This window comes from Egretta garzetta, unplaced genomic scaffold, assembly GCF_000687185.1.
Source record: "Egretta garzetta isolate BGI_Z169 unplaced genomic scaffold, ASM68718v1 scaffold117, whole genome shotgun sequence".
Classification (NCBI taxonomy): Eukaryota; Metazoa; Chordata; class Aves; order Pelecaniformes; family Ardeidae; genus Egretta; species Egretta garzetta.
The window spans coordinates 831238-846384 of NW_009260479.1; the positions used below are offsets into that span (position 1 = coordinate 831238).

At 41.2% G+C, this 15147-nt stretch overlaps 1 protein-coding gene across 1 annotated transcript in view; it reads right to left on the reverse strand.

Moving 5' to 3' along the window:
* The window catches only part of GHRHR (growth hormone releasing hormone receptor), a 26588-nt gene extending 21906 nt beyond the window's left edge, over positions 1 to 4682 (reverse strand). The window contains 1 exon segment of the mRNA XM_035899657.1: positions 4626 to 4682. Coding sequence (XP_035755550.1) covers positions 4626 to 4682 — 57 coding nt within the window.
* Positions 4683 to 15147: the final 10465 nt, after the last annotated feature.

Consider the following 15147-nt stretch of genomic DNA (forward strand, 5'->3'; position numbering starts at 1 on the left):
GTTGAGGGAGGTGATTCTGCCCCTCTACTCTGCTCTGGTGAGACCTCACCTGCAGTACTGTGTCTGGCTCAAGCCCTCGACACAAGAAGGACATGGAACAGTTGGAGCGGGGCCAGAGGAGGGCTACAAAAATGATCCGAGGGCTGGAGCACCTCTCCTATGAGGACAGGCAGAGAGAGCTGGGCTTCAACCTGGAGAAGAGAAGGCTGCAGGGAGACCTGATTGCAGCCATTCAGTACTTAAAGGAGGCCTACAGGAAAGACAGGGACAATCTTTTTAGCAGGGCCAGCTGTGACAGGACAAGGGGTAATGGTTTTAAACTAAAACAGGGTAGGTTTAGACTGGATGTAAGGAAGAAATTCTTTACAATGAGGGTGGTGAAACACTGGAAAGGGTTGTCCAGAGAGGTGATAGATGCCCCATTCCTGGAAACATTCAAGGCCAGGTTGGACGGGGCTGTGAGCAACCTGATCTGGCTAGCAGTGTCCCTGCTCACTGCAGGGAAGTTGGGCTAGATGACCTCTAGGAGTCCCTTCCAACCCAAAGCATTCTATGATTCTCTGATCTCAAATAAAAAGGTGAGGCTGATCAAGTGCCAGGTATTTCAATTATTACCTCTTCCTTCAAGAAGACCTGACCTTAAGAGATGCACTCACAATTTATATTCAAGTCAGTGCTAACCACTGCTTGAATAAACTCTGAATACAAGATCTGCTACGACAGAAACCTAGGTCAAATAAACTAAAAAGATTTATTCCACTCCTAGCCTGTTTTCTCGATATATTCACCCCCCTAGAGAATTTGAGTACATCTAGCAGACCGTTACACTTTCTGAACAGCTCTGAATACTATTACCAAACAAGGTGTAGAATCAGGTTCCAAACTACTCTGAAAAACATATATAGTCCCTTTTCGTGAGGATAACGGAGAGAAGCTAGCATTTTTGTGCATAGATCAGCTGAATTATTTTTTACATTTACTTTTGGATGGAATGAGCTATGGTTTATACTCAGTTCACGAGGATTCCCCTGACTTAAATCCATAGTTACTCTCTACATTTTGGCTTCAGCACTGAGCTAAATGAATACCACTTACTACAGCTACTGACATTATGCAGGCTTGTACACAGTTCATTACAGCAGAGCTGTTTTGCCTGGTAGCTCAGCTGATAATAAGACAAGTGTTTCTGGTTTGTAGGATCCCTAAAGTAATGAAGCTCCATAAAATCTTTTAGTTTGCCACTTTGGTGATTCACTTGTCTTAGGATTCTCCCTACAGAAACACCCTCTGTAGTCTCTGTACCCTCTTTGATTCCACAATCTCTCTGGGCAGCTTCTTCCAGTGTTGGGCTACCCTCAAGAGTAAAAAGTGGTTTCTTGTGTTTAAATAGAATTTTCTGGTTTTCAGGTTTTACCCATTGCCTCTTGTCTTTTCATTGCATACCACTGCCAGAGGACCATTCAGAGTGCCTAGGAGGTGAGCTGTCCTCAGGAGACATGCCACTCTCAACGGACTAGAGGGAAAGTCCTGGATAACTGCTATCTTACTTTAGGGTCATCAGCAAAATATTTAATATGATGGTGGATGAATGTGGGCTCTTCCACCACAGGAGGCCTGTTGTATTGGATAGATGCAGCAAAACAGGAATCCAAACTTGGCTTGTTTCTTTTTCTGAATTCTGGTAATTAGTAGAGGAAACACAAAGCAGAAGTTCTAGAACTTTTCACGGTCATTTACATCCATGAAGATGGACAGATTTAAAGTATTCCCTCAGAGACACTTAACATACAGCAGGTGAAATCAGCAGGCATGCCTGTCCATAAACCTTGCTGAGTAGCTACAACCATTTCACAAAGCTGAGCAGAACATACATGTCTCCTTTTAAAACTACTGTCACCAGTTGAATTGCTCGCATTTGTAAGAGTCTATTGGTTAAAATGTTCATGTGGAGTGCAGTGAACCTAGATTCGATTCCCTACCAGACCTGAGAAGTGTCAAGCTTTTGTTTCCCATTTTTCAAGGGAACTAGTATCCCAATAAGGCTTCTTTAGGGAGAAGGTTCCTTATCATGCAGCGTGAAACCATCTGCATCCAACTTTCAAGTGAAAAATGGGATGTGCCTGATGAATTTTGGTAACTGTTAGCAGAACTTGAAAGAGGAAATGGAAGGAGAAAAGAACAGATGGATGGCAATTTCAGAATGCATCTTCCCAAGTCCGTGCCAATCTTAAGATATCAATTTTTGGTCAGTCTTTTAACTGATCCTGTAATAACTATTTTTTAGCATTACTGATGGGCAAACAGGACCACTTAGCAAGCCCTGATTTTCCAACAGCTTTGCAGTCCCAGAACATCCATAACAATTAACTAAGGCAGAGCAAATTGGACAGCAGACTCACTGGGCACTAGATACCTCTAAAGGTCTTTGACATATGGAAGTCAGCTACACCTTCATGATGCTTCCACTACCATGAGACAAAATAAATGAATAATGGCTTAACTCCAAACTGAGTTGCTGTCAGGGTCCTGAGGGTCTTTACTGGCCCTGCTCAGCCTGCCCTGGAGCCTGCCCCTACTCTTCCCATGGACCCAGGACCACTTTTCAGCTCAGTCTTTGCCCCAAAAGTGCTGTAGGATGGTGGCTGCAAGCTCCATCACAGCCCTGTCCTGAACAGCCATGGCCCCTGCTGCTGTCTCAGCCTGGCCTCAGCCCATCCTTGTCCCCATGACCCTGTCTGATCAATGTGGGCTATGTCTGACCCTGAGTCTCCTCACTATGCCTGATCCTGACAGGCTAACATGCCCCCAACTCTGCCCTGCCCCTTCACTGAAGATGGTGGGAAAATCTTTTTGAGAAGACCATAAGTAATATCTCAGGTTGTCCTCCTGAATAACTTTATACAAAAATCTTCTTGCTATGAAGAAAACTAAGCTACAAATGAAATAAACACTGTTATGTTCCAAATAGAATATGAATTTGCAATTGTTGTATCCATCAGTTGATGTATCAAACGGAGCTGTAGGTTAGCACAACCACTGAAAATCAAGCGAATCTTTACCCCTGCCTGAAAGTCTTGTCAATCTGATAAAAAATAACACCCATCCTCCCACCCCCCCCAAAAAAACCCCACCCTCTTCTAGATCAGGCTCTGAAGGGGGACACGAAACGCACATACAAGAAAGTAAACTTCTCTTTTTTTAAATTATCCTCTGTGTTTTCATAACACCATGCAAAATTTGCTGCTTTAGTGGTGCTTTTCCTCTGGTTTCTCTCATATACATCAAAATGGATCAATATTTGCATTCTTTTCACATTACAGTAGGCACCATACAAGCAATGACAACAAAAAAGTCTGTTCCTAGAAACCGAGAGTCAGTGCCTTAAGCATTTAAAATGTCTCCAGAAGTTGAGTTCAGCTTGTCCAGGGAAAGCGTACTATCAAGTTACACCAACAATGAAAACAGATGGCTGATTTTCCACCATTTTCTACACAAATAAGAGCTGTTTGTTATAATAAAACATAGAACATTCACTAGGAGATTTTTGTTTTACCCTTGTACATAAGCTTGGTTTTGATCAGTGTATAATTGCATTTTAATCAATCCAACTTTATAGAAGAAAGTGCTATTTCTCTTGGGTAAAGGGTACAGGTTCTTACAGAGACCTTCAGTGGTATTTCTAATTATCACCACCGGATCCTAATATTCTGCTTATGAGCAATCATACTTACCTTCTCCCACCTACAGGGGAGTGGAGGCTGTCACACAGATGATATAAAGGAAACCATAGCTTCACATCAGTAAAGAGTCTTTGCGGTCATTTCACAGTGTTTTATTTCTCTTGACCTAGAAAAACCAAACTGCTGTGCCACCCCTCATGAAATGCTCCTTTAGAAAAGAGATTCCCAAGGAAGATGAAAGGATATAGCAGAAGGATCACAAAAGGAAGATGCTGAAAATGATACTACTCTCAAAAGAAAAGAAAATAGCCTTCCCCTACTTTTCACAGACACTTCCTGGTATCTGTGTGATCCTGAATGCCTGTTTACTAATCATTGTCCAAAGCAAAAAATCAGCAACACCTCTAGGCTTTTTAACGTATTTGGATATTTCTCATTCTGCCATAAGCACCCCTCCTGGTTCGACTCATTTGTTACCCGTAACATCTCAGCTGCTCGCATATTAAATAACATTAATGCTACCGACAAGGCAGATGAAATTGTAACTAGTAAGACTGCGCATTCTGAAACGTAAGAAAACTCTATCAAAACTCATCTGCCATGATGTAACAGCTCTCCTCCGGTTTCTTCTTCTTTGTCACTGTCTTTTAAAGCCTACACACACAAAAAAAGGGGGGTTCTGCCAATTATGTTGTTTCTCCTTAGTGAGTGTGTGGTAAGAAAGCAGTGAAATGCGTTGATATCTAGATCCTACAACGTGTGTCCCTTCTGCTGTTCACACTTTTCATATCATCTTGTCTTGTTTAACTGGAATCCAAAGCAAATAAAGAGAAAAGAGACTCATGAAAAAAAGTAAAACTCTGTCTGACCAACTGCTCCAAGAAGAAAATTAACAATTATTGAATAACAACAAAGTAAAAGCTTTTTTTTCATGCAATTACTTACAATCACTGCCAGACTCAGGGTGTACAGAGCACAGCGGTATAAAACACCGGAGTTCATGTTGCAAAGCAAGAGTCAGACTTCACTTCTTTACCCTTTCTTAGCATCTTTCACCTGCTTTTTTACTTCTCCTTCTCCTGGCAGTTGCTGATTTGAAGCATTTATCTTTTCGCACAGAAGTGACGTAACAGTAGAGTGAAGTGGGAAATAAATATTAACAACTCTTTAAGCTGTATTTAACCTGCTTTCCACCTTTTTGACTTTGCTGCGTGCTCAAAGACTGGACTGATTGAATTGAGTGACTGATCCCAAGATTATGGAAATCCTGTACCCCCTGGCAAGACCCCTGTTTCTTTCTTTGTAACACAAAATGATTTTAGGAGGGATGGAAAGTTCTAAATGTTGCTAATCCTGTATTAAAACAATATGGCTGGCACAAGAGGGTTGGAGGTTGGACTAGATGCCCTCTAGGGGTCCCTTCCAACCCAAAACATTCTATGTTTTTATGATTCTAAGAGAAACCCTCTCCTAACAGCTAATGTTAATGCCAATTTATCTTAATAAAACACATTTCATAGTGTGGCTTCATTGTATCTGTGTGGGTGAGAGCTTGTATGGAAGATAATGACCATGGTACTATATTTTCAAATACAGGATCAAAAACTACTCACAGGCTTGCGCACACAGATTCTGCTGGACATTGATTTGAAGGCAAAATTCACAAGAGATTCTTCTCACTGTGCTTCAGACTTCTAAAAGTTCAGTGTTTAAATCTGAACTAGTCAACTTCTCTAGTCAAAGTATAGAAATATGTGAACTCAGTTCATTCATCTCATCCTAAGCTTTAAGACAGGCTGGATGAATCCCACTCCAGAAATGCCCGGTCTCACTCAGACCTAAATGTCTAGACATCATAAGGTCAGATGCAGTCCAGCCATGCTGTGTATATACAAAAGCTTGTCTATTAATTTATATTATCTTGAAGGACTTCAAATTCCATATCAACATTAAGCAAATTTTAGCATTGCAAAATCAGAGACATGAGATACCAAATACCTTTAAAATACCTCTTCTATTCTCTTATCATGTCATTCTTCAAAACCTGTTCTTAATTCCAGCTCCCATCTTCCCACAACGGTCCATCCTACAACCCTGTTTTCACCTCTGAGTTTGTCCATCTTCCCTGCTCATCTTTCTGCAGTTAGATCAAATGGCCTCTTACTGTAGGGGAATGCTGAGGCCTTGGAAAGGAGCACCCCAGCTCCTAGAGTCACCACAACTATGAGGAACTAAAGTTGTACTTACGCAGATCTTGCCTGCATTTGGAAGTACCTGAGGGGGTGAAGCCTTCAGGGCTTGGTTGTAGGTTGGATCTGCAAGGCAACTGAGTATCTGTAATGCAAGATGGTGTCTTTGGAGAACTGAATTGACAAGCTTTCCTTTCAGTCTGTGCATAAGACTTTATTTCTATTTTCCCCAAAGCCTTATACTTTTCCTGAATTAGGCAAACTTTCACAGCACTGTCTAAAATAAAATTAGAGCTATGTTCCTGTCAATTTTCATCATCTAGTTCCAGAGAATGAAGCTGTAGACCTTGTAAATGAACGCTTATAAGTGTATATATCACGGGCAAATTCTCATATTTTTCCTAACCTCATTTCAGAAGCCACAGAATCTCAAGAACTGAAAGATTTCCCCACAGAGGTATAGCATGGAAAACTTTCAGTGCATCATGTTAAATTTACTTTTTCAGGTGGTAAAGGTATGGAAAAAGCTGGTAAGAGAACTTAAACCTATGGAATCTTAATTCACCATGCCACATGCCTTCAAAACCTGAATATTTACATGACTTAAAATGCTTTCAGTAGTAAGATTACAACAGGGAGCTCTAGCTGTCTTACAAATATTTAATATTGTCATGTTCCTTGGAAATCTTATAAAACCGTAGCGACTGGTGCTGTCATTGCAAGCTCATGCCAGCAGAGGCTGTGTTACAGCAGTCAGACACATTTCCTCTCCTTTCCTTCCCAAAGAGATTCCAGATTAAAGAAAAATCTTTGGCTGAGCATCTGTCAGGTTTCCTGTAATGGATGTAATTGGCTTCTCACTACAAGAAAGATGTTGCATTGCTGGAGCATGTCCAGAGGAGAGCAACAAAGCTGGTGAGGGGTCTGGAGCACAAGTCATACGAGGAACGGCTGAGGGAACTGGGGTTGTTTAGTCTGGAGAAGAGGAGGCTGAGGGGAGACATGATCGCCCTCTACAGCTACCTGAAAGGAGGCTGTAGTGAGGAGGGGGTCGGCCTCTTCTCCCTGGTAACAGATGATAGGACGAGGGGGAATGGTTTGAAGCTGCGCCAGGGCAGGTTTAGGTTAGATATTAGGAAAAACTTCTTCACTGAAAGGGTTGTCAGGCTCTGGAATGGGCTGCCCAGGGAGGTGGTAGAGTCCCCATCCTTGGAGGTATTTAAAAGAAGGATAGATGATTCTATTCTATTCTATCGGTGCTGTTGAGATAGACTATTAGTCTTTGGGCTACCCCACAAATAGTCTACAAATCATGCACCCTACAGCCATTTCAACCAGTGTTTGAAAAAATATCATAAACAGTCCTGTTACAAATGAGTAACACCTCACATTTCATGGGGATGCACTTTTTTGGTCCCTGTATTAGAAAAATATGTTGCCTATGAGTAAGTTTTTGGTGTACATATTAGAATTTTCCATTTCAGCCACCACATCTGAACCATTCTATGTGTTTATTCCGTGCTGTTGAAGTCATGCCTATAAAAACCGCAGAAGGCATTGCTTACCACTTTTCAACGTACCAGAGCACAGAGAGCCGTGTGTAACACATTTGAAAGGGCTATCCATTTTCAGGGAGACTGAGCATTGATATAGAGGGGTCTCATGCTGAAATCCACCACATAGGAACTCTGATGACCATGGGTCATCTTGGGAAACTTGACTTTTCTGTACTTTCAGCCTTATTGTGCCAATCTGCAGCACAGACATTCCATTAAAATGAGTTCCTTCCTACTGTCGCTGTTCTGTGCAAATTTCCAGCTGTTTGTGGTTAAGAAGAAGGACATGTCTAAAAGAAAGTAATGGGCTTATGGGTATTTTTTTTTTCCTGAAAAATGACTATTTTTTCATTTAAACAAAAAAGTTTCCTCAGTAACTTACAGAACTTTGAGCTTCTTCGTTTCACCATAAAAGCACATCTGAAGGACCAGTATTCCACAGGCACAAAGTTATCACTTCCTACCAGTTCTATCCAAGTTTTTCAGTCTTGAATACCACCACCCCTGCAAGTCCGCTTCCACACTCCCCCTGAGCAGAAGCAAGCATTTGATAGATCGGTAATTACTACATCTTCTCTCCACTCATCACCTCCATGATCAACGCACTCCCTATTGCATGCAGCTTCTCTGCCAAGTTCTTTCTAGTGGTGGCAGCTTGCCTTTAGGACAGCAGAGCTGCAGAGGAGAGATTGAATATGCAGCAGAGGAAATGTGCTTCTCCCCATGGGCACTCCAAAGGTGAAAGTCTGACATTTTCACAGCTCTCTCAAGGATTCTCTTGCTGCTTTTTGCAGAATGGTTTTAGTTTGTGCTACCAGCTCATGTAGTTTGTAAGATACTGGCTGATTTCACAACAGCTTGTTGCCTCCTCCCAGCCCTGCTGCCCCTGTTTCTGTGCTCTTCTCCCTACACATAGAACAGCATCCCAGAACTTATCTAAAACTCTTGGGTTTTTTCCTGCCACTTATTCTCTCTTTGCAAGATCCCCTCCACTACTGTAGCTACAAGGACATTTACACAGAGATATTGTAGATATGTTATACAGTTGAAATGTGGCTATTTATTTTATTTAAACCATTTTTGAAAGTGCCTACAGAAATCTGCATTGTTTCAACCCAATTATTCTGATTTGGTTGCTGGGGTTTGGGATACAGTGAATAGGACAAAAAGAGTAAAAATAAACTACCAAAGCTAGATGGTCTCACCGGATAGAATAGTTGGATTTCCCCAAGCAACAACAGCAATTTTAGACTACCCTTGTCCTCTCTCCATAGCCTTGAGAACTCAGTGCTCATACATACCTGATTTACCTTAAGCAAGACTCAGGTTCATATCTCCTTTTACCTTAACCGCCACGCTACTGCAGTTGCATGTAAACAGATGAGAGTAAATTGTCTCTTCCACCAACATGCACGGTGGGACACTGCCTGACTCCTAGAGCACAAGGTGCTGGGTGGTGGTAGTAGGGCTAAATTTCACCCATGGTATGAAACATTAACCAGCACAAAAAAGTCCAAAATTTATGAAGAACATTTACACATCAATTAACAATATCTCATTGTTTTATGATGATGGAAAGCTGGAGGAAACCTTAATAGTATAAAAGAATACTTCACAAACTTACCATTTACATAAAGACAGTAACAATAACTTATTTTATTGACATAAAAAAAACAGGAAGTTTCCAAACTTAAAAGTAAACTATTCCAATTAAATAGTCAAGGCTTCTGAGGCGACATTGCTACAGCATCATATTTCCCAAGGATCATGCCCAGAAAAAGGTATTAGAACTCAGCATTGAGAAAAGGGCTACAGTTAGAACTTTGTCTTGAACTTTTTAATCCAATCAGCAGGGTCAAAAGTGAAAATGGAGCCAGGACTGCTTCTGTGGTCTACCAAGGTCAGACCCATGGGCACACATGAAGATTGTGACACTGAAGGCAAATCTACTGTGGAATAAAGGCAAATTTCAGTCTCTATCGTCGTCTCCCAGAGCCTCTTATTGCCATGACAATTCTTTAAAACTATTGAAATTTAGAGGAAAGGTGTGGGAGGGGAGGGGGGAGGAAGGCTGGGTCTAAGTCATTTAACCACAGCTCCAAGAATAGGCAATTTTGTTGTGCAGACGTGACAGATAAATGTTTAGTTTCTGAGGAAAAGGGGAATGTTTGAAACAGGACAACTTTAGACATCCCAGAGCTTCAAAAAGTTTTATAAATGCGGCCTTGAATTATCATTTAAATACTGAAGATCAAAAATATGCGGAGTCATAATTATGCGGTGGAATTAATTTTTCTTTGCAACGCAGTGTGAAAGGGTGATCATTTTGCTTGCACCATGTATGAAATGAGCAGATGCATTTTAATTAAAGCTGTTTAAGCACAGCATAAAATATAGAGCATTAACTCTTCATCACGTTAAGCTAAATATCCCTAAGTGCCTGTATACGAGGGGTTTGCACCAGTGTGTTTGATTGATTTTGTTTCCACTGGGATAAATTTTCTAGCTTGGCAGTAAGGCTATGGCACAGTTACTTGACCACAGTGCTGGCTTCAGCACTTCTTTCCCTTCCCCTTTCAACTTTCTTTGGGCTGCTTACTCCCTGCCAGAGCTATTTGTGGGCATAGCAGGGAACTGGAGCAGGGAGCTGATCCAAACTAGAAATAAACATTTTTTTTCCCCCCAGGAGAATCAGTTCCCCAGTCCACCTCACCATGGCTTGTAAATGTTGTCAGTGTAATGGGGAAGGCAGCCCCTGGTAGAGGAGCCAGGGCCAGTTTTAGGAGAGGGCAGGCGCCGCTGAAACAAACCTGAAACCATGTCTTGCGGCTACCTAGGGAACATCAGGTGATGTTTTCAGACACGCGTCTTGTCATTTGAGTGCTGTATTTAAAAATTCTCTTAAGGGGGAAAAAACCAAAAGTTTTTGTATGCAGAAATAGGAAAACATAAACTTACGCACATGGTCCGTACGAATGGTCGAAATAGGCTGCTCAGGTTTTTTTAACGGCAGCCTGTCGCTGAAAAACTGTAGATTGAAGTGGATTGTCATGCTTTCATCTTTGTTACAGTCAGAGGTTTCATCAGTGAAATTTGACTTGTTTTCCTTATTTATGGGTAAAAAGGTTTCCCTTCCATCTGCTTATTATAAACAGTTGAAGCTGCAATTCAATGGTAGGGCTATTAGTATACATATAGTAATGTACAAGAACTTTTCTATGCTGCCTGGTAGTTTACAAAACTCCTCATTGATACAAGCACATTTCATAAAATTTATGTATCAGACATTTCTACAATCACCCAGAACTGCACAAAGTTTCTATATTTTTTAATAGAGCCAACAGAAATTTTTGAGGATGGTGGTTTTCTATTTCAGAGAAAAAGCAAAATGGAGAGGGAAAAAAAACCCACAACAAACCACCCCCCCCCAAATACCCCAAACCACACCAAAACCAACCAAAAAAAAAAAGTTGAACATAAAATGAAAATACTTTTTAAAAATAAAAAAATCCCAGAACACAATCATAAAACAAAAATTCTGGCTTTCTTGTAATGTTAAGTACACATTTAATAGGCTTATTTTGGATTTTGAGATTGGAACACCATTCTCCTCTGAAACAGTTTTCATAGAATCATTAAGGTTGGAAAAGACCTCCGAGATCCTACAGTCAAACCATCAACCCAACACCCTCATGCCAACTAAACCATGTCCTGAATTGCCACGTCTACACATTTTTTGAATGCCTCCAGGGATGGTCGCTCTACCACCTCTCTGGGCAGCCTGTTCCAATGCTTGACCACTCTTTCTGTAAAGAAGTTGTTGCTAATACCCAATCTAAATGTCCACTGATGCAATTTGAAGCCATTTCCTCTCATTCTATTGCTTGTTACTTGGGAGAAGAGACCAACACCCACCTCAACTACACCCTCCTTTCAGGTAGTCATAGAGAGTGATAAGGTCTTCCTTAAGCCTCCTCTTCTCCAGGCAAAATAATCGTAGTTCCCTCAGCTGATCCCCATCAGCCTTGTGCTCCACACCCTCTACCAGCTTTGTTGCACTTCTCTGGACATGCTCCAACAACTCAATGTCCTTCTTGAACTGAGCAGCCCAAAACTGAACACAGTATTCAAAGCATGGACTCACCAGTGCCGAGTACAGGGGGACAATAATTTCCCTGCTCCTGCTGGCCACACTATTCCTGATACAAGCCAGGATGCCATTGGGCCTCTTGGCCACCTGGGCACAATCCTGGCTCATATTCAGTTGGCTGTCAACCAGCATCCCCAGGTCCTTTTCTACTGGGTGGCTTTCTCACCGGTCATGCCCAAGCCTGTAGCATTGCATGGTGTTGTTGTGACTGAAGTGCAGGACCTGGCAGTTGGCCATGTTGAACCTCATACAGTTGATCTTGGCCCATTGATCCAGCCTGTCCAGGTCCCTCTGCAGAGCCTCCCTACCCTCAAGCAGATCAAGACTCCCACCCAATTTGGTGTCATCTGCAAACTTACTAAGGGTACACTCAATCTCCTCGTCCAGGTCAGTGATAAAGATATTAAACAAGACTGGCCCCCAAACCAAGCCCTGGGGAATACTGCTTGTGACTGGCCACCAAATGGATTTAACCCAATTCACCACAACTGTCTGGGATTGGCTATCAGCCAGTTTTTACCCAGCAAAGAGTATACCTGTCTATGCCATGAGCCACCAGCTTCTTTAGGAGAATGCTATGGGAAACAGTGTCAAAGGCTTTACTAAAGTCCAGGTAGAGAACATCCACAGCTTTTCCCTCATCCACTAGGCAGGTCACCTTGTCATAGAAGGAGATCAGATTGCTCAAGCAGGACCTGCCTTTCATAAACCCATGCTGGCTGGGCCTGATCGCCCTTCTTGTCCTGCACATGCCTGTTGAGCACACTCAAGGCAATCTGCTCCATAACTTTCCCTGGTACTGAGGCTGACAGGCCTGTAGTTCCCCGTATCCTCCTCCCAGCCCTTCTTGTAGATGGGGGTTAATGTATTTGAAAAAATGTTTTTTGTTATCTCTTACAACAGTGGCCAGGCTGAGTTCTAGTTGGGCTTTTGCCTTTTTAATTTTCTTTCTGCATGACCTAATGAGATCCCTGTACTCTTTGTGAGTTGTCTGTCCCTTCTTCCAAAAGTGGTAAACTCTCTTTTTTTTCTGAGTCCCAGCAAAATCTCCCTGTTCAGCCAGGCCAGGCATTTTCCCCACCAGTTCATCTTACGGCACATGGGGACAGCTTACTCCTGTGCCTTTAAGACTTACTTCTTGAAGAATGATCATTATGATTGACTTCTTCATTGATTAACTATTGTCTAAAGTTCACCATTGGTTGTCCATTATACCACAAATATTATCAAAAGTTTAATTGAAATTTTAATTAAAATTAATTTTTAATCAAAAAGGTCAACGAAACAGTTCTTTGCAGCATCTCCATGTATCTTATGAGTTCTAAAGAAGATAGTTTTTGAAGTTCTGGTATAGTCCATAAGATATCTTCTGTCTTAAATCGTTTACTGGTTTCTCTTGATTTCTATTATTTGGGCTTGACATCAATAGATCAATGCAATAAACACTAATTTCCGAAGCTATTTGTCATCTGGAATCAGTATAAAAGTCGCTGAAATTTCTCAGTTGAGGAAATTTTATTTCCTTTTTAAGTGAAAAGTTGTCTCAGCCAAACAGAACATTCATTCCTAACACAAAATATATCAATACTTTTCCCAGCTGTACAGAAACATGATTACTGTGTCATCCAAACCAGCTTGCTCTCTTGGTTTTCTTTTTATCAGTTGCTCATTAAGACCTTGCAAGATCTAAAAATTGTCCTTACATTCATCATCCGTCATTATCTGCTGGTCGTATTCCACCAGTGCCTTACATCAGAGAAGGAAAGTAATCCACTTGCTACATTAATAATTTCAGGATATAGTATAACAGAAGCAGCTGCAAAAAGCAGTACTGGGCTGGAAAAAATCAAGCACACAAACACAGTCTATGAAGATGTTGTTTGCAGAGCAGGCCTCCAGGAAAGCACCTGAGGGTCAAGGTGGCTAACAAGGTGAGTAAATGATGTCGGTGATGTTATAATATTGGAGAAAGGCAAAATGATTGTGTGCATAAATTAGGGTATTACTTATTTCCTACATGAAACAATACTTCATGATCGTAAGCAATCAAATTGCCAGAGCTTTCGATCTGCTGCAAATAATCTAGAGGCAAACAGAGGGTTTGAGGAGAGGCCAGGAAACTGCAGCATAAGGGGAAAAGTCAGAAGGAAAGCAATGGTTTTGCCAGAAGAGAAGATGAAGGGTATACATGACATGTCTTGTACTACAAAAAGACCTTTGGAAAGGAGACAGGAATAATTTTGCCCATGTCAGATAGGGCAAAAAGACACTGGCTAAAGCTGCTAGAGGAAAAATGTGGATGGGATGTCAGGAAAAATCTTTCTGGCAGTAAATATTGTAAAGCCTTTAAGAAATCAAATGAAGAAAATGTGGAGTCTCCATCTTTGGAGGGTTTTTGAAAAAGATCAGACAAACATCCATGGGAGTGATGACTGAGACTGCCCTGGGGCTGGACAGTGGATTAGTTGATGTCTTGAAGTCTCTTCAAGTCCTGTTCCCCTGTACTTTGATGGATTTCCCGCATTCACAGGAGACTGATCCTTGAAGTGCGCTGCCAATGGAGTTGTTGTCAGGGGTGGGTAAAGTAAATGGCCTTTGAAACAAATGAGAATTTGAGGGGAGAAACCAGACAGTTTATAAAAGTGTAATATTTTCTTTTCCATACCAGTAATTCATTTCCTGGTCAAACTGGTAAGAACAATAGATTTTTTTTTTTTTTTAAGAAGTTCAGAAGCTAATGGGAGAAAAGAGCAAATTTTCTTCCCTTTTTTTTTTCTAGAAAACACATTAAGAGCTGCCACTACCTCCCATGCCTTTGAGATGAACTTCATATTGAAGTTCATTGTGCAAATATTACAAAGCTTGTAAAATCACAAAATGTCTTCACTGAAGAGAGGAATAAGAATAATGTATAAACATGATACTACTCTTCCAAATTACTGAAACAGTTCCTGGCAAAAAAAAAAAATGCTAGTCAGAAGAAGAATGTCAGTCATGCTCTTAGTAAGTACCAAACCCCTGTATACTTGATACACAATAATCTGAACAGCGCTATCCTGTTCTTAGCTGTTCCTTCTCCACAGTTGTTCTCCTCTCAAACAGATGCATCTAGTCTCTTTGGTGTAGTGAATGTGTACAAGGGCACCTTGGTTGGAAAGATTCAATGGGAGAATACTGTTAATGGGCACAGAAAATGGTGCTGTTCTTGGGGGAACTCTGCTTTTTGGCCAGGTTAGCATGACTTTTTTACATCCCAAGAGATCTTGTGGAAGCTCAGGTCCATATACTGACTGAGCTTGCTGCTAAACCCTTACACAGTGGACTCCGGCAGCTATCACAAATATCTGTGCCTCTGTGTCTCCCTTTTAATGGTGAGAATAACAATGGACACGAAAAGTGTAGAGAAGGTACGATGCCACATTATGCTGACAGAATTTCTGTGTTAAGGTAAGTGGCTTATTGATTCTTTATATATATTATTAATAGAAAATGTGGAAAATAATAAGACATTTTTCCATAGATTTAAGACAGATTTAGGAAAAATGCAATTACATCACGCTTTTGGGCTAATG